Source organism: Lycium barbarum, chromosome 9 (genome assembly GCF_019175385.1).
Source record: "Lycium barbarum isolate Lr01 chromosome 9, ASM1917538v2, whole genome shotgun sequence".
NCBI classification, from domain to species: domain Eukaryota; kingdom Viridiplantae; phylum Streptophyta; class Magnoliopsida; order Solanales; family Solanaceae; genus Lycium; species Lycium barbarum.
The window spans coordinates 19,171,186-19,191,735 of record NC_083345.1 but is presented as its reverse complement, the minus strand read 5'-3'; the positions used below and the strand labels follow the sequence as shown (position 1 = coordinate 19,191,735).

The window sequence follows — 20,550 nt, the reverse complement described above, 5'->3', positions numbered from 1 at the left end:
ATTAAATGTTGAAGCTGTCCCGACCGAGACATACGGACCAACATACGGTCCGTATATTTTTCACTGGCCGTATGTCTGGATCGTATGTTTGGTCCAGTGAAGTATGCCATTCTGGGCTGAACCTACGGCTGGACATACGGTCCGTTTATTTTATACGGCCAGTATGTCTGGCCGTATAATGTCCAGCTATCCGAGACTTGTTCTCGTCGACTCGTTTGATATCCAATCCTTATGGAACCTTCTTGACACTTGGTTAACACCTCAATAACAATCTAAAGGTCGTCATTACTCGTCTCTAAGACATCATCATGCCATCATTAACTCGTCATCCATAATTCCTACCCGACACATAACATATCTTTTACTTTCTTTGCCAAACTTCTTCCTTTTAGTCGAATGTCTTTGAATCTCGATTAGGATAATCAAATGCTATCTCTTACTTATCAAATCGTCGTATACGTCGTGCTATTCCCTAGCCTATTCACTGTACATTAACGAAGAATTTTTCCAAGGTGTAACAATTGGTATACAAATGATGGTCACATTAGTATATGCTAAGTGTGACAGAATTGAGAGAATTGAATTATGGGATTCATTGTATAGTCTTGCATCAGATATAACTATTCCTTGGCTTGTTGGTGGATACTTCAATGTCATCACTGATGAACATGAGAAGTATGGGGGTCAGCCTGTGTCTTTGAATTAAGTTGAAGACTTTAGGCATTGTATCAACACTTGTAATCTGTTTGATCTTGGATATAAAGGGAGTGTGTATACATGGGGGAATGGAAGAGGTGCTGAGGACTGCATATTTAAGAGATTGGACAGGTGTCTTGGAAATTTTGAATTCCAACAGCTTTTTCCAGGATTGGAGATCACTCACTTGATCAAAACAGGCTCAGACCACTCCCCCTTACTTGGATGTAGTTAAAGCAAACTGGGAAATAGATGAGGAGGTGAACTCTTTCATGACTTTTAACCTGAAGCTGAAAAGATGAAGAAAGTGTTGTCATAATGGAACAAAGCAAATTATGGGGACATTTTTCAGCAAATTACTAATCTAGAAGAGGTTGCTAAAGCTTATGAAGTGCAGTTTGAATCAAACTCGTTTTTGGCTAATAGAGAGAAAATGCAGAAAGTGAATGCTGAACTTATAAGAATATATGTATTGAAGGAGGAGTTTTGGAAGCAAAAAGCTGGCATGACATGGTTTGAGGATGGTGATAAAAACTCCAAATTTTTCCATGCATATCTAAATGGGAGAAGAAAGAGGCTGCAACTTAAAAGAATTCAAAACAGTCAGGGTCAATGGTTGGAAGAAAAAGAACACATGGCTGAGGAAGCTGTGAGATTCTTTCAAGCACAGTTTTAGGAAACTGTTGTCCCTAGTAATTTTGAAATCTTGAATCATGTTCCAAAGATGATCAATGCACAAAACAATGAAGATTTAACTGTTGTTCCAACAAAAGAAGAATTGAAGAATGCAATTTTTGGCTTAAGTAGTGTTAGTGCAGTGGGTCCTGATGGATTTTCAGGACTATTTTTTCAAACTTGCTGGGATATTGTTAGAGATGATATTTTCAACTTGGTGTGGGACTTTTTCAGAGGTATGGAGTTGCCGAGGTATATCACACACACTAATCTTGTTTTGTTGCCAAAAAAGAAGGATGTGATCACATTTTTTGATATGAGGCCCATAAGTTTGAGCAACTTTGTTAATAAAGTGTTTTCTAGAGTAGTGCATGAGAGGATGAAATATTTACTTCTTGACTTGATTTCTCAAAATCAAGCAAGTTTTGTAAAAGGTAGGAGCATTGTAGAAAACATTCTTTTAACACAAGAGATCATTACAACTATAAGGATTAGAACTACAAGAAGCAATAAGTAGGATGTTCCTAATGTAGTTATGAAGCTTGACATGACAAACGCATATGATAGATTGTCTTGGATTTTTCTTACAAATGTTTTGAGCAAAATGGGTTTTTGTGAGAGGTTTATTAGTTTCATTTTTTAAATCATTAGCAATAACTGGTATTCTGTGCTTTTAAATGGACAACCTCATGGTTTTTTCCACTCAACTAGAGATGTCAAGCAAGGTGATCCATTATCACCTACATTATTCATTTTAGCTGCTGAGGTATTGTCAAGAAGCTTAAATTCATTGCATGATAATCCACGGTTCTGTGGATTTGGTCTACCTAAGTGGAGTCCTCTTATAAACCACTTAGCATATGCTGAATGCTGATGAAACCATTTTATTTTCATCAGCATGTGAGATTTCATGGGGATTGATCATGAATATCTTAAATGAATATGAACAAGCATCAGGGCAGTTGATCAATAAAGCCAAAATTCTGTGTATCTGCATGATAGAGTGGACTTGGATTGGGTGCTCAAAGTTGAAAAAGTCACTGGTATGGCTAGTCATGTTTTCCCTTTGATGTATTTAGGATGTCCAATTTATTATAGTAAAGCACAAATGTCATTTTACTCAGAACTGCTTTCTAAGATTAGAAACAAGCTGCAAGGGTGGAAAGGGAAGTTGCTTTCATTTGGTGGAAGAGCAGTATTATTGAAGCATGTGCTGCAAGCAATGCCAATGCACTTGCTTTCAGCAGTTGATCCTCCATCTTTTGTGATAGAAAAATTACACAAGATACTAGCACGGTTTTTTTGGAGTAACACCATAGGAGAAACCAGCAGGCATTGGGCTAAATGGCATAAGGTTTGCTTACCTGTGGATAAAGAGGGTCTTGGATTTAGATCCTTAAAAGACTTGTCTATGCCATTATTTGCAAAACTATGGTGGAACTTCAGGACAAAATCTTCTTTATGGAGTGCATTCATGAGCATGAAATATTTGAAAAAGCATAATTCTATTTTGGTGCCATGGACTAAATGTTCTCATGTATGGAAGAAGCTGTTGATGGCAAGAGATTTGGTGGATCATCAAATATGGTGGCAGCTTAGAATGGGATTGTCACGACCCAACCCCGTGGGCCGCGACCAGTGCCCTAGCTGGGCACCTATACGTACCCGATACCCAAATTAGCATATTATCAGAATAATAATATAATAATAACATTAGTGGATGCTACAGAATTTAGCCGAAGAGCAGACTTGGCACACAGAAGCCGATAAGGCTATCATAAAACAAAACATCCCAAACATATGTACAGAACCCACATAGATGTATCCACAGACCTCTACAGAACATATCATAATCATAAGACGGGACAGGGCCCCGTCATACCCTGAACAAAGTACATATATCCAGATAGCAGTGACAGACTGTACCAAAAGATGGGCCCTGTAGAAGAGAGCGCCCCAAAATAGCAGAAATGGGATCCTAAACGTGCGGATCAGCAAACCTGTCGTCCGTACCTGCGCGACATGAAAACGCAGCCCCCGAAGAAAGGGGGTCAGTACGAAATATGTACTGAATATGTAAAGCGGAATCACAGAAGTCAAATCATAATGATTACAGAAAATGGGTACAAAATCCAGAGTGTCAAATGCATATTTCCAAATCAGACAGAATGTGTACAGAAACATATGTCATATCATATCCGATCCCTGCCACGGGACTCGGCAGACAGAACGTGGTCACCCTCCCGACACTGGTGCCACAATACAGACGAATCAGAAAAGGGGGCGTGGCCCCGTATCATAAAATGTCATATCAGAATGGCCATAACAGATCAGATCAGAATAGGCGGACATAGCACATCATACTCCACAGACCCATGTACGCGTATACCTGCCCCCTCACATCGGGGCGCGGCGAACAATGCAGAGAATTACGCTTGACAACATATCCTGGCCCGGGCTCAGTGTGGGAAACATTGGGACATCCACGAATGGAGTAGTGAGAGACTAATGCAATTTAAAAATATCATAAGTGTTTTCAAAGACTCGATGAAGCGTATCAAAGACAAACAAATCCAATGGGGTCGGACGGAATCATATTAAATGTATTTCGGATATCATAATAAATTGCAGAAGTATAACTTTCCCGAAGTCATTCCAAGTGTCAAAATAATTTATAATATTTAACAGAATATTTAAAATAATATTCGTTAAGCGATTAGTAGGGTAATTAAAACATTTCTTTCAAAAATCGCTTAAAAAGGAAGCTTTAACACATTAGGGGCAAAAATGTAAATAGTGGGCCCGCCTCAGAACAAATAAGGCGGCGGGCTCAAATTGTGCCCTCTAAACATATAATATCATCTACGAAGTTTATACAGACATCCTATGACTTTCTGAGTAATTTAGAGCACAATTGCATAATTTCAGAAAAAGCGTCTCAAAATGGTTCAATTCTACTGAAGGAAAAACTGAAATTTTGTCTTGCGGATTCCGATCCTTCGAGGCCCGGATCCGACCCTAATACACTAAGGGCATGCCAAGGGAAGAATTGGGTTTGCTTTACATACCTTTCACGCTCCTTAAGCCTTTCCAAACTCACTTCCCGTTTCGTCGAAAAACTGCAATTGGTCAAGTTTACCAATTGTGAGTTATTAATGCAATTATTACAACTTTAAGCATATTTGGCTACCGAAATTTCGGCAGCACTTCCCCTATACATATGACACCCCGAGAATTCAACTCGGCTATAAATCATCAACAACAACCCAAACGACAACAACAATATCAACAATGAACATTAAAAACACAAATATCCTTCAACTAGTCATTTTTCTCACAAGTTGACATAATCTTCAATTCAACCCAACTTTCAACTAAGATCAATAATTTCATATTCAACAACCATCATGATCATCACCATATAGTTCTAGAAACATTTCATATCGTTTTCCTTAAGATATACACTCGATATACATGATATACAATCTTCCGCCAAAATCATAACTTATGCAAAACATCAAATCTTTGGCATACAACTTCATAACAAGTTTCCAACTTCCAAATTCATCAATGGTCATCACAACTAACAACCAAACAACCTCATTTCCTTAATGTCGGAAAAATCATACTAAAACGACATAAGTTTCTACATTCCAATTCAATACAAACTTATATCATTCTAACTTCATTTACATATCAAGCATTACAACAACACTCCAATACTCTAAACAAACTTAATCCATTTCATTCCCAAGTCAAATATACCACACGGCCATATGCTATTTTTCTCCATTCAATCAAATTTATTCCACTTTCATTCTCAACATAAATTCCATCACATTCACAACTAGAATACAACATGAATTCTATACATTTTTGGCTATACAACATGTATATACACGGCCATACATATATACTACATACCCACTTTGCAAACTTCCATTTCTTCATACAATCAACACCTTTCCATAAACTACAACACAATCAAAACTTCATAACACAAATAAAAGGTAGAAATTCTTACCTTTTCTTCAAGTTTTCTTCACTTGGATATATGATCACTTTGGTGAATTGGATGCTCCCCACTCCAAACCAACTATACCAAGTTACAAAGGAACCTTGACTTAGTAGGAAAACAACAAGAAATAAATTTTTGGAACAATATTTTTGATGGCTATTTTCCTAAGCCAAACCCGAAACCCCCCTTTTTTTCTCTTGTTCTTGACTTCTTTCTTGCTTATTTTTTTCTAAGTCTCTTAATGCCTTAAGTCTTCTAATGTCTATCATTTAAAGACTTGGTCACATGACCAAGCACATGACCAAGTAATGGGCTTGGATCATGGCCTTAAGTTAATTAATCCATGGAAATTTAGTACAAATTTTTTGGGCTTGGGCCACCATGGCCGGCCACTCCAATGCATTGGGCCTTAAATTCCATTCCATTATTTTTGGCCCAATGACTTATAGTCCACGTTTTGTAATTCCCGAAACTAATTTCCAAAATTCCAAAATTACCCTTAGCCTTGTCCCACACTTTCATGACTCTAATCTTTCATGCATAACCCTTATGTACAACAAAATATCAAATTGATCTTATATCTCAAGAATCCAATATAATTCAAGTCTTTCCAAACGTGTGAAAACACGGGTCATAACAGGGATCTTCACTTTTCTGGTTTGACAACTAGACATGGTCTTGGTCCATTATACTACATCACACCACCAGATTTTGTATGTAATGAAGCTATTAAAAATGTGCATGATGTGGTAACAGAAGGAAGATGGCATGAAGCTGCACTCAGAAATAACTTACCTGCTGATCTTGCTGAATATATTCTCAATGAGGTCCAACCTCCTAGCAAAAAAGGGGAACCTGATAAAGCTTGGTGGATGCTAGAATCTAGAGGACAATTCTCAATAAAATCTGCATGGGAGTATGTTAGAAGTAAGGGAGAGAAGAAAGTTGTATACAAGAAGATATAGGTAAAGGGGGTTGCCTTTCAAGATTGCATTCATAATGTGGAGGGTATGGCACTTTAAAATCCTACTGGATGATGTAATTAGGAGTTGGGGTTACAACATGCCTTCTAAATGCTTTTACTGTGCTGATCTAAGGCAAGAGTCAATTTCTCATGTTTTTCTGAAGTGTGAAACTGCTCAAAGGACTTGGAGGTATTTCTGTTCAGCTGCAGGAATTAATATTGCTGGAATGCATTTACATCAAGTCATCATGACATAGTGGAATGCTGATGTGATGCATAGAATGAAGTTTGTGTATGATTTAATTCCTTCTGTTATTAAATGAGAGTTATGGAAGAAAAGGAATTGTGATATGCATGGAAAAAAGGTATACAAGCAGGGTCATATATCAAGCCTCAACAAATATACAACAATTAGTAAGAGTAAGAAAGCCTAGGATTAAAACAGTGCCTCATAAATGGTCTGAAATTCTGAGAATTATGGAAACTTTTGTTCCTAAATTGCAGGTGACTAAGGTTTTATGGGAATTTCCTCCAGCAGAGTGGTTGAAGTGCAATACTAAAGGAGCTACCAGGGGTAATCCTGGTAGAAGCTCATATGCATATTGTGTGAGGAATGCAACTAGTGACCTTGCGCATGCACAAGCAAAAGAAATGGAAGAAAGTACAAATACTGAATCTGAGGCACAAGCACTTCTACATACTGCTAGATATTGCTTGTCCATCCATGTTTACACCTTCATTCTTGAAACTGATTCTTTACTGCTGAAGAATATTTTGGATAGAGAATGGAAACCTCCATGGAACATTGCATTTGTGGTTGAGGAATTATTGGAGATCATGGATCATGCAGATGTACAGGTTCTACATATTATGAGAGAGGGTAATCAGCTAGTAGATCATCTTGCTAACTTTTCCCTTGATCATGGAAAAGTGAATATCAATTCATTTGCTGATCTTGATTCAAAGGGAAGAAAGATTCTTAATAGTGACAAACTTCAGTGTCCTATTTAAGAGTCAGGACAAAAAGGAGATACTGAGGATGGAAGCTGGTGTGGAGCTATTATGCACCATATCTCATCTTACTCAAATCATGTGGGAGGAGAATAAGTTGAGAATTTTATCCTAATTTGTGTTCTTTTTTGCAGGTTGCAGCTCTAAAATTTGTTTTATGAAGAACCTCCAAGGCATCTTCAAGTTTCATTTTCTTGTTTATATCTGTAATATTGATCTAGTTCATCATGGAAATGATATGAGGCAGATGTGTTTCAAAGGGAATAAGGGCAATGCTACTTTGATTCTTGCACAGAACATGATGAGTATGCAGTTTTTCTCAGTGCATCAAAGGTACCATTTGGCTAATGCAAATTGGGATTCTAAGCTGGACAAGGAATCACAATGGACAAGGCATCAAAGATTACTAGTTTTTAGTTAGACTTTGCTAGCTTTCATGGATTCATTTATTATGGAAGCTGCAGATGATAATCCAAAGTACATACATGAATTTCTTGTTGTCAAGATTGCAGTGTGTGGCACTTGCTGCCACTACAGTTTGGCATTAAGGAAGAAGTGTGGTGATACTCAAGATGGATTTACAGGATGGTCAATAAGCATGCTTAACTCAGGCATTCTACTGAGTTTTGCATGGTATTCCAAAGATATCTTTATATCAAAATCCTTATGGAGGATGGCATGTTAGTACCAGTTCTATGTGCTATATTGTGCAGGAATTTGGTATACTTATCATAGAGGTCACAAGAATATAGCAGGTTCTGATGGTATGATTTATGCAGCTTCATTTGTAGAACTGGTGACAAGGAATTAAGGCAAATTCATAGAGTGTCAATCAGTCTCTATATGGTGGCAATTCTTCATGTAGTGGTATTAGCACTTTGTGCTCAATCTGCAGAGGAAATGTGAGCATATGAAGACTTGTTTGGCTACATTAAGGAAAATTTGTGCATCAGTTATGCCACTTTGAATTGCGCACCTGGCCATTTTTGTACAATGTTGCAGTACGAGGAGTACATGATACAACAAAATATACTACTGATATACACCTTGCTGGTGCATCTGATACAAGCTGCAGTCTTCATGGTTGCAGAATTTCCAGAATTCAAGATTAGATGCAAGGTGCATGAATTATACAAGGTTTCCTGGAATCATTTCAAGCAGTTTTGTTATTTAGGTTCAAGTTTTAGTTTAATTTCAGGCAATTAGTAATATCCGCTTTGGACTAATTTGTTCTAAGGTGATTCTCATTTTATTTCTGCATTTTATTTGTCAGTTGGCCCATTTGTAAAGACTATTTGATTTGTTTTGAGAAAAATATATAAAAGCAGCCCTAGGCCCTCAACAGCCTAGTGGAATTTATTACAAAAAAAAAAAACAATTAAAGAGAGAAGAAAAATGAAAGCTCGTTTTATTTTTTAGAGCCCGTTTGGATTGGCTTATAAGTTGCTTATAAGCTGTTTTCAGCTTTTTTGAGTGTTTAGTTGGCCAGCTTAAAGTCATTTTGTGCTTAAAATAAGCTCAAAAAAATAATTGGGTCCATTTGACTTAGCTTATCTAAAGCAACTTATAAGCTGAAAAAAATAAGTTAGACTACCCCAATTTATTTTTTTTAGTTTATAAGTTGTTTTCAGCTTATAGACATAAGCCCATCCAAACAGGCTCTTACACGTATGAAGATAGTGACACGGAAAAAAACAAAGAAAACATGCTGTAGTTCCAAAGTGACAAGGAAAAAATCAAAGCTCGTTTTATTTTTTACACGTATGAAGAAAGTGACACGGAAAAAAACAAAGAAAAAAAACTGCCTACTTTATTCAACAAATTCTCACTCGTACACAGTGTTTTAAAAGGTGGAGGCGTAAGGCGGGACGTTTTACATACGACTCGATGAGGCGTAAGCCTCGAGGTACAGGGCGTAAGCCCCATGGGTATTTAATTTTTAGTATTTCTTAAAATAATATAATTACAATAAATATTTTTAAATAGGTAAAGTTACATAAAAAAATAAAAGAAAACTGTAAATAAATGAAATATATATATATATATATATATATATATATGTATGTATGTATATGTGTGTGTGTGTGAGCGCGCGCGCGCTTGATCCTCACAAAAAAATGATCAAAGCAATTCATTATACACCGCTTATAACTTGTAATTATATATAACATAATTTTACAAGTATAAACAATACAATGAAACAAAAAGCTATTATGAAATGCAAAACAATTCTAACATTTTAACTTTCAAACACGGAAAAAAACACAGTTTCTTAAAATACTATTACTATCATACTAATCATTTTATCTCCCTATAAGCAAATAATCAAAAAAATTTATCAATATTACAATTAAAACATAACTTCTTCATGAACAAAAATAAAATTATATGATAATTCTGATACATAGGACTTATGACCAATGACAAGTGAAAATGTACAATTCCGCTATGTGTTTTTTTTTTTTAAAATTAAGTGATATTCACCCTCACGACATTCTCAAACAGTAAATATCCAATACTACGACTTGTTATATGAGTTACACCCAATCTTCTATTTCGATAGATGAAAAACTATTAAGTATCATTATTTTGTTAAACAATTATGAGGGTGAATGATTTTAATTAAGGAATTTAAAATATAATTTGTGTAAGAACTGTTAGGCGAGCCCTGGGCGTTGGGCGTTAGGCGTGTTTAGGGCGTACGGTTGGGCGCTTAGGGCGTAAGCCTCACAGGAACTAAGCCTCGCACGTTAGCCCCAGGGCGTTTTGCCACTGCCCTGCCCCGAGGCGAGTCCTGACACTGCCTTTTAAAACAATGCTCGTACATGCACGTTATCCTTTTTGCCTTTATGTTTTTTTCCCTTTGTTTATTAAATTATTTCTCATTCGCCATTTGTTTCCACGACGAAGAAATTCACATAATATCCAAGAACCATTTAGTTGCAATTTATCTTCTCTTGTATCGCTCTTCGTTAATCAAAGAGAGCAAACAAAAGAATATTTATAAAATATGTTAGAGAAAAAACCAGGTTGGGACAAACTATTGGAATAAATTGATAATGCTTCTTGTTGGAACGACAGCATGTTTTCTTTTATTCTCTTACATTTTATATTTCATCCATGTTCTAACTTTTGCAAGTACTTGGTTTTGAAAGAGCTGTTTCTGGTTTTGAAAGAATTCTAATTTTTTTCCTCATTGTTTCGTTTCCAAAAAGCAAAATCTGTTTCCGGGAACAAAATAAAGCTGTTATTTTTCAAAATAAATCTTCTGAAACCTTTATGTCCGGGAGTAATATTTGATGACTTTTTGTCAATTATTGAGGAGTTCTTTTTTTTTTTGTCCAGTATTTTTTTTTAAAAAAAATGTTTTATTACATAGGGAGTAGGGGAAGGGGAAATGGGAGAGGGATTTACAACATGAGGATTCGAACCCTCACCAACAAGGTGAAAGTTCAGGTAGTCATAAACTTTTTTCTTTTCAAGTTAAATTCTTGTCTAGATACAAATTAAATTTAAAATATCCTTTTCTAAATTAAATTTCAAATACTTTTTTTTTAAAAAGAGTCAATCCCACTTTACCCCCCCCCCCCCCCCCCAAAACATTTAAGGTTAGGAAATAATACCCCCTCCAAATATTGAATGGAAACGACAACCCTCTTATGCAATATTTTCTGGTGAGGATTTTTCTTATTTGAATAAAGATCTTTTTTTTACTTTCTAGAATTAAAATACGTAAATATATAATTTTATTATTGCTCATTCACCTATTCCGTTGAAATAATGTACTTGTAGGATATAACAACTATTTGCAATAATCTGTCAATAAATTTTTAGCTATGTGACATTCGTTTTACCTGCATGCGCATTAAACTTTGGGGTTCTAATTGCACATTAACAATTTACCTAATTTCCACTCTGACATTACCTTTATTTATGAATTATCTCATTCACCTCTTCTATTGTTCTATTGAACACCAAAAAATCAAAATCAAGGCGAAAAAGAACTCTTTAGGGACTTTTCTTGATTAGCTGAAGCTTGTGTGTTTCTTCCCTTTAATGAGTTCAAAACACTCAAGATGAACAAAATGTCCCAGAACATACCCCTAGAAAAAGTGCTAGAGTTTCCAACTCCAATCAGCAGTCTAAAGGAAGTGATGGACAACATATTGACAAATCTGGTTTGCAGATTCATAAAGAACCAAACATTACTAATGCTACTAACAACATTCCTGAAGCTAGCTCATCTGATGGTGAAGATGGGGTTCCTGACAGTGATTATGAAATAGGGGATGACTCAGACGAAGAAGAGGAATCAGAGAATGCTTCAGATACACTGGATGAGGACTATGAAAGCCTGGAAGAGGGCCCTTTTGATGGTGATGAAGTTGCAAAAAGGATTGTTGAAACTTTTAATGGACAACATAGCAATGACCCTACCATTTCCCAAGCTTTTGGGGATATCTCTAATAGGGCAAACCTATCACCAAGAGGGTCTAATGTGTCAAGAATGGGAAGAGGCAACTACAGAGGTAGGGGTGGCAGAAATGCTCCCTCATCATCAATACAACACAACACAAAAACCAAGTTTGTTTACTATGATTAACATTTTAAGCTTGAATATCGAGGGCATTGAAAGGCTATGCCAGCTCAATAGACAACACAAAATTCAGTTCCTTTCTATTCAGGACCATTTTGCAAAACCACAAAACTTGATAGATACAGAAGACGATTGGGTTATAATTTTGCTTATGCTAACTACAACAACATGATATGGATAATTACTGATGAAGATGTTGAATGCCAAGTCTATTCTGACACTGAACAACAACTTACTTGCTTTATCAAGATTGGAGATGACACTATTTCCATCACTACTGTTTATGCTAAGTGTAAAGATTCTCTCAGGGAATCTCTATGGGAAGATCTCAGCCTTATTGCTTCCAGTCAGAATCTTGAATGGATGGTTTTAGGAGATTTCAACTGTATTACTGATCAAACTGAGAAGATAGGAGGAAATCCACATAGAATGGAGAAGAGTTTACCTCTTCTTGAATGTATTGGAGACTGTGATCTTTATGACCTGAGCTTCATTGGTTCTGCCTTTACTTGGTGTAACTACAGAGTTCCAGAGAATAGAATATGGAAGAGATTAGACAGAATGTCTAATCAGAAATGGTTAACTACTTTTCCTGAGACTAGTGTCACTCATTTGGTTAGATCTGGGTCTGATCATGCCCCTCTGCTTATACATGCTAAAGCTTGTAACATTAGTCATATTAAATACTTCAAATTCTTGAACTTTTGGGTGGATAAACCTGATTTTCAGGATATTGTGAAGCAAGCTTGGCAGATAGATGTACAGGGTTCTCAGGTCTGGAGGTTCCATATGAAACTGAAAAATACAAGTAAGAAACTATCTTGGTGGTCTAGGAACATCATTGGAGACATTTTCGAGCTTACAAAAACAATGGAAAAAAGAGTGGCTGATCTTGAGGATGTTTGCCTTCAAGACAACTCTACTACTAATATGGTTAACCTTAATGAGGCCAATGCTTTACTAATCAGGCATTACAAGACTGAGGAAGCCTTCTGGAGGCAAAAGGCTGGTATTAAGTGGCATGCTGAAGGGGATCTAAATACAAAAATTTTCCACTCTGTTATTACTTCCAGGAGGCAAAGATTGTCTCTCAAGAAGATAAAAAATGGGGAAGGTAACTGGATTGAGGGGGACAGAATTGCTCAAGAAGCTATTTCATACTTTGAGAACATTTTCACAAAAGACAACAACAACAATGATTTTTCTAAACTCTCATGTCTTCCTAAGATTGTCTCAAGGGAGGATAATGAGATGTTATGCTCTATTCCCACCATGCAAGAACTCAAAGACACTGTTTTCTCAATGGATCCTGGAAGTGCACCAGGCCCTAATGGCATGACGGGTATTTTTTATCATAAATGCTGGGATATTATTTCTACTGATCTTCTTAACATGATTATTGAGATTTTTAAGGGTGGGATTATTAATAGGGCTATTTCTCACTCTTGTCTGATTTTAATCCCCAAAGTCAAATCTCCTCAAGCTTTTTCTGATTTTAGACCAATTAGTTTAAGTAATTTTTCTTGCAAAATTCTCTCTAAATTGATTAATGGTAGACTTACCAGTATTATGGATAAGATTATCTCCCAAAATCAATCTGGCTTTATGAAAGGTAGGTCTATTAGTGAGAATATTACTCTTACTCAAGAGATGGTGCACAATATGAACAAAGCTGAGCCCAATGACAATGTTGTTATGAAATTAGATATGGCTAAGGCATATGATAGGGTCTCTTGGACCTATATGTGCCATGTGCTTAAACAGTTGGGTTTCTCTGGCTCTTGGGTTGATCTGATTCATCGTATTATCTCTAATAACTGGTATTCCATTAATATAAATGGTACCAGGCATGGTTTTTCAAATCCACTAGAGGTCTCAAGTAGGGTGACCCCCTTTCTCCTTCTTTGTTTGTTATTGGAGCTGAATTGTTATCTAGAATGCTGAATCATTTGAGCAATGACAGTTTTGTTCGTTTTACTTGCAAAAGTAATGTACCTTCTATTACCCATTTGTGCTATGCTGATGACACTATCCTTTTCAGTTCTGGGGATCGCAATTCCATCACTATGATGATGGATAAACTCAGTGAATATGAGAAAATCTCTGTTCAACTTGTTAACAAGAGAAAATCTGGTTTCATGGTTCACTCCAAGGCCAGTGACTCTTTTATCCAGGATATTATTAATCTCACTGGTTTTGCTCATCAAAAACTCCCTTTTAATTATTTGGGTTGTCCTATTTACACTGGTAGGAAGAAAATTACCTATTTCAATGATTTGGTGGCTAAGGTGTCCAATAGAATTACTCGTTGGCATAACAAGACTCTTTCTGCTGGAGGCAAGGCAGTACTTATCAAATCAGTTCTTGCTTCTATTCCTCTTCACACTCTTTCTGTCATTCAACCCCCTAAAACATGTATTAAACAGATCGAAATGTGCATTGCTAACTTCTTCTGGGGGGGATAGTGATGGCAAGAAAAAATACCATTGGATGGCCTGGAAAAAGCTGTGTTATCCTACCTGTGAAGGAGGAGCTGGCTTTAGAGGCATCCAATCCTTTTGTGATGCTTTTGCAGCCAAGAATTGGTGGAGTTTTAGAACTAAATCTTCTTTGCTCAACCAATTCATGGAAGCAAAATACTGCATAAGATCTCATCCAGTTGACAAAAAATTTGCGAGTGGGGATTCCCATGTTTGGAAAAGGCTCACTGACATCAGGGCCAGATGTGAACAACATATATTATGGAAAGTTGGCCAAGGCAACCTATCCTTTTGGTGGGACAATTGGACAGGACTTGGACCCATTGCTTACCTTTTACCTACTGAATACAGAGCAAAGAGAGTGAGGGTCTCTGAATTTATATATGATGGAAAATGGAACACTCTTACTCTCTCTAGTCTACTGCCTGATCATATTTGGCAACATATTGCCAAGATTGGCATTGAACCAGACAAGGATGATTATCCAGTTTGGCTACCTGATCCCAATAGTAGATTTACTTGTAAATCTGCTTGGGATCTACTTAGACCAAGCAGAAACCACACACTTTCAGCAGCGAAAACATGGCACTGTAAGCTTCCATTTAAAGTTTCCTTCTTCATGCTCAGATTGTTACATTCCAGGCTACCTACAGATGAGAAAATTGTGAAATTTGGTGTCAATGGACCTTCTAGATGTTGTTGTTGCAAAACTTTCAAACTGGAAACTATTGAACACCTTTTTTGTCATAGTGAGACTGCCAAGGTTTGGGAATATTTCTGTAACACTTGTGGCATTCCGTACAAAAGGATTAATGCTAGATCCTTGATTCTCCAGTGGTGGTTGACTAAACCAAAAAACAAACTTCATGAACTTCTCTTACAATGTACTCCTATTTTGATCTGTTGGGAAATTTGGAAGGCAAGATGTGCTTTCAGATATGAGAATATCCCAATCTCCTATAACAGGATCATTAATCAAGTTACTTGGCTTGCTTATCTCATTATTAACAGCCAGATACCATCTCTGAATCTCAAGCCAATTTGGCTAGAGTTGTGGGATCAGGTTGAAACTATTAAACAAGCTATTGATATCAAGGTTGTTAGATGGGCCAAGCCTAATCACCTCACTATGAAACTAAACACTGATGGCAACCCGGGAGAAACAACAGGTGGTGGCATCCTCAGAGACTCCAATAGACAGCTGGTGATGGCCTTTCATTCTTACTTTGGCACAACTAGTAACAATGTTGCTGAATGTTTGGCTATTTCGAAAGGACTGCAATGGTGTACTGATCATGGCTTTCACGACTTTGTGATTGAATCAGATTCTCAAATGGTCATTCACATGATCAATGGGACATATAATACTCCAATTGTGTTGAGAGATCAAATCCGGAAGATCAGGAAGACTATGTCACAAGGAAGGATTATTGCTCAACACTGCTTTAGAGAAGCCAATTTTGTTGCTGATCATCTTGCTAATATGGGACTTGCTGACAGAAGGGATAAATTCTTCACTCAAGCTTTTTCTTTACCACATGAGGTTAAAGCTTTAATGAAGAATGATCAAAGGGGCTTTGCTCATTTTAGAATTAGGACCAAAAAAGGGCACTACACTTTTGACAATGACTAAACTTAGCTACTGTAATATGTGGTTCTTAGTTTTTGCTTTCAACACTTTCTTTTTCATATGTAACTCAGGAAAGCAGTCCTTTCTTGATATCATCTTCTACTTGCTTGCTAGCTTTTTCAGGATGTCTAATCTCATTCTTCACTGTATCATAGAGGCTAAGGTTTACGTCCTCCTCAGTGTCTTCTTTTGGTTAAATATATGGACAGGTAGGGGTCCGGCCAAACCCCTCATCACCATAAGTTGATAACCTAGGTGAGTGGATTTATTAAAAAAAAAATGAGTTTAAGGTAAGAGTCAATTTTACTCTACCCCCTAATATTTAAGGGTTGAGAAACAATACCTCAGCGATATGTTGAATGAGAACGATAACCCCCTTATACAATATTATTCTGTAAGCCTTTTCGTTTTTTGAATAAATATAGTTTTTTGGATCTAAAATACAAAAATATATAACTCTTATTTATTAAATTTAATTATACATTTACATAAACATAGGCACTCAAATAAGATGGCGATTGATTTCATGTAACCAAGCATTTCGTTCATATTTTCAGAAAATTGCTTATATAAACATATAATTAGAAAAAAGTTTCATATACGATAAAAATTGGACTAATTTTTCAGAAGAAAAAAAATTATTTGCTTGGCTCATCTGAGTCTTTTGAAAAACTATATAAAAAAATGCTTAAACAATAGAATAATGTGAAAATTGTTGTGAAATATATCCTAGCAGTTGCAATTGCTATTATACAAAATATTTATAGATGACCCAAACGTAATGTCAGAGTAGGAAATTAGATAGACCGTTGATGTGCAGTTAGAATCCCAAAATTTAATGCGCATGAAGGTAAAATGGACGCCACATAGATAAAAATTTATTGACAGATTATTTCAAGTAGTTGTTATATCCTAAAAAAAATACATTATTTTCAACCGAATAGGTGAATGGGACAATAATAAAATTATATATTTTCGCATTTTAATTTTAGAAAGAAAAAGAAAAAATACCTTTATTCAAATAAGGAAAATCCTCACCGGAAAATATTGCATAAGGGGGTTATCGTTCTCATTCAATATTTGGAAGGAGTATTGTTTCTCAACCCTTAAATGTTAGGGGGATAAAGGGTATTGTTCCCAACCCTAAAATGTTTGGGGGATAAAGGGTATTGTTTTCTAACCCTTAAATGTTAGGGGGATAAAGCGGGATTGACTCGAAAAACTATTCAGCCAAATCATGTCCAAAAGTCCAAAAATAAAAGAATTTCTTAGGCCAACAATCGGTTCACAAATTAGGCAAAACACAATATTTTAAGGTCAAATTATATGTAAGCATGCAAAAATAAGTACAAATCGCTGGGAATTAAATATATATTTCAGAATCTATTTTTATAATTTAAACTCAAATTAACTAAATTCTGAGTTTTGTGACGGAATAAATTTTCTAAATCCAATCGAAATATTAAAGGGAAAAGGGATTTACCCCTGTACTTTTAACTAAGGGCAAATATACTCCTAATACTTTAAACTTTTCACCCCTATTTCTACCGTTATCAAATTTTATAAAAATACCCCCAGCCTTAACGGCATGCTGACTGGCTGTCCAGGTGACTTGCCCACGTGGCATGCTGACTGGTTGCAAGGTGACTTGCCATGTCAGCCACCTGGACAGCCAGTCAGCATGTCACGTGGAAAATAATTATTTTTTTAAATAATTTAAAAAAAAAAAAACAAAAAAACTGTTTTTTTAAAGAAATTAAAAAAAAAGTATTTGTATAATTCTTTTTTAAAAAAGTATGTTTTGTATAGGGACCCATCATCATTTTGTGAGGTAGTCACAATCTTTAGTTCAAGGGACCTATCATCATTTTGTCTTCTCTATATCATGATTTTTCTGTACAAATTTACTATGTTTTCTTCATTTTAATAGTACAATGAATTAAAATGTAGAGGAAAAAAGTAATGCCTAATAACTAAATATTTGATAAATAATTGAATTCCCTATGAGGAGATATTGAATTTTCGGAAGGATAAAGTACGTATATATACATATTAAGGAGAAATATTTACGAAACATGACGATAGATTTCTATTTACAAAATATAACATTACAAATCCTATAAAAAACATACTTTTTAAAAAAGAATTATACAAATATTTTCCACGTGGCATGCTGACTAGTTGTTGAGGTGGTTGATCTGGACAGCCAGTCAGCCTGGCATTAGAGCTGCGGTTATTTTTGCAAAGTTTGATAATAGTAGGAATAGTGATAAAAAGTTTAAAGTATTATGAATAAATTTATCTCTTAGTTCAAAATATAGGGATAAATTTGACTCTTTCCCCAATATTAAATTGGTAGGAGTGGGTAATAAGTATTGGCTTACAGCATCTACTTTGACAAAAATCAGCACTGCACAAAGGGATAATGAAGAAAGAGACAGGTAAATAGGGAATTAAAGATTATATTTTGGCGCATTCATTGTCGTTAGTGAAGGTGGCTAAGCATTTGCCACACACATACCCAAATGCCCATTAATTGTTTATTCAAAAGTAGAAAAAAGGGGAAAAAGAAAACAGAACCCCTTTTTCCCCATTTTTGTTTTGTTTTGTTTTATATACAATTTTACTATAATTTCTTGGGTTGTCTTCTCACATATTCCAACTTTTTTCGATGTCTTAAAGAAAAAAAGACACTACTTGAAATAATTGGTCCAACAATGAATTTTGGCCTTTTGTGCATTGGGTCAACATCGGGGAAGAGCGTTTGGCTTGTAGTGCCAAATTGGGTCGAGTGGAGAAACAAGAAAAAGTCCTACCTTTTTTGTTCTTTTCTGACCCCACCTCCCCATTATTAAATTGATACTCTTCAAATAAATGGTGGTTTGTTTTTGACTTTATTTAATTTTAGTCTGTAATAGTATTGGACCAAGTTCAGACAGATAGGAGTCTCATTTGCGAACGCATCATATTGAAAATTGACTCGTTCAATTAGCCGCATCAAAGAAGAGTTTTCTTAGTTCACTTTTACTTATCTACTATTTTATAAATAAATTTTTATTTTTACTTATTCATTTTCACATATTAAGAGATAAATAATTTATTTTTCTGTTTTGCCCTTAGCATTAATTAGTCATTCCAAATTATTTTTCAAATTCAATGCAATTATACATCAATTAATACGAGTATCATGGTAAAATACGAGCTTCATTTATTATTTCTTAAAAAGTGTATAAAGTCCATAGTGAATAATTAAAAGTGAACGGAGGGAGTATATTCGACTAAAATACAAGATTAGGAAATAACAACAACAATATATCAATATAATCTCACAACTGGGATCCGGAGAAGATAGGATGTAGTTACCTTTGCGGATAGAAAGGTTGTTTGGCTTGGTTACCCTCAGACCTAAGTAAATGTAAAGTTAGTTAGATATTCCATCTAATTAATATTTTTTTAAAGAACGTGTAAAACAAAAAAAAAAGACCAATTATTTGGAACGGATGGAGTATTCTTTTGGCAGGTGTTTATTTTCCAAAGCATACAAGTGGCCTCCTTTTTCAACTCTAGCCCTATTTGTTATTTTGTCGTTTTTGAAAATAGGTTCTTTCTCCTAACTTTTGATGTTTTCCTTGCACCTTCATTCGTGACTCTTTAGGTCTTCACCCATCTTGTATTTGGGTAATGGGCAACGGGATTTCTTGTGATTTTGGGCAACAAAGTGATAGAAATTGACTAGCAGGTCAAATTCTAACTTCGTAGGCCACTAACTCTAATTAATTAATTAATGGTGCGCGATAACGACAAACTCTTATCTGGACATATGTAATTCCGTGATTAGAAGATTGATTCGAAATTTTGAGCTAACTTTGGTAGAAAACTAGAGACGCACTTTGGATGAGATATCGCCTTTACTTTTTTTTGTTTTAACTACAAAGACAAATCTTTTCTCCTTTTACCTTCTCTTTTGTAAAACAAGCATACGTCTTTTAACAAGATATTAAGACAAATCCCCTTCCCCCTCCCCCAAAAAAACCTCAACTTTCCGATTCTTTTCGTTTTAATTTATGCGGCGGTATTTGACTGAACGTAAAAAATTTATTTTTTTTAAAAAAATATTTTTGACATTTACGATCTAAAATAAGTCATAAATATTTATGTTGCAATAAATCATCTCGTTAAAAGTGAAATAATTTTTTTAAAAATTAAAACTTAAATTTGTAAATCTTAAGAAGATATTACTTTTTGGCAAAAACTTTTCTAGCAGCAGCCTGCGTATTCGATGAACTTGTAAAAGTTAACTTAATAAGTGGCAACATTATCGAATACTTGTGCTAATGGAAATTTGGGAAAGTAACAAGGAGGGACAGAGCTAGCTTGAGAAAGGAGATTTTTTTTTATTTTTTTTTGTTGCTTGGATGAGAAAGGCGATTCAATTTAATTCTCTTAGCTGAAAATTTATAATATGATAGGAATAACATT

The 20,550-nt window shown here is 35.4% G+C and overlaps 2 protein-coding genes across 2 annotated transcripts; both read left to right on the top strand.

Annotated features, from left to right (window-relative positions):
* The first annotated feature begins 535 nt into the window (after positions 1 to 535).
* On the top strand, positions 536 to 1,372 carry LOC132611727 (uncharacterized). The gene is made up of 3 exons (XM_060326111.1): positions 536 to 683; positions 765 to 923; positions 1,026 to 1,372. Exons 1-3 carry the CDS (start codon positions 536 to 538, stop codon positions 1,370 to 1,372), a joined length of 654 nt encoding a protein of 217 aa, XP_060182094.1.
* Positions 1,373 to 7,815: 6,443 nt separating this feature from the next.
* LOC132611726 (uncharacterized) lies at positions 7,816 to 14,426 on the top strand. The gene is made up of 6 exons (XM_060326110.1): positions 7,816 to 7,975; positions 8,078 to 8,160; positions 8,367 to 8,483; positions 11,551 to 11,893; positions 12,050 to 13,808; positions 13,898 to 14,426. The coding sequence occupies exons 1-6, from the start codon at positions 7,816 to 7,818 to the stop codon at positions 14,424 to 14,426; spliced, it is 2,991 nt and encodes a 996-aa protein (XP_060182093.1).
* Positions 14,427 to 20,550: the final 6,124 nt, after the last annotated feature.

Bases quoted from the DNA above. Each gene is read 5' to 3' on its own strand.
- LOC132611727 (XM_060326111.1), top strand. From the start codon at position 536: ATGGTCACATTAGTATATGCTAAGTGTGACAGAATTGAGAGAATTGAA. The intron at 684-764 runs GTCAGCCTGTGT...TTGGATATAAAG, and splicing joins TGAACATGAGAAGTATGGGG to GGAGTGTGTATACATGGGGG. The intron at 924-1,025 runs GTAGTTAAAGCA...AATGGAACAAAG, and splicing joins CCACTCCCCCTTACTTGGAT to CAAATTATGGGGACATTTTT.
- LOC132611726 (XM_060326110.1), top strand. From the start codon at position 7,816: ATGGAAGCTGCAGATGATAATCCAAAGTACATACATGAATTTCTTGTT. The intron at 11,894-12,049 runs GTAGGGGTGGCA...CTTTCTATTCAG, and splicing joins GGGAAGAGGCAACTACAGAG to GACCATTTTGCAAAACCACA. The intron at 13,809-13,897 runs GCATGGTTTTTC...ATTGTTATCTAG, and splicing joins ATTAATATAAATGGTACCAG to AATGCTGAATCATTTGAGCA.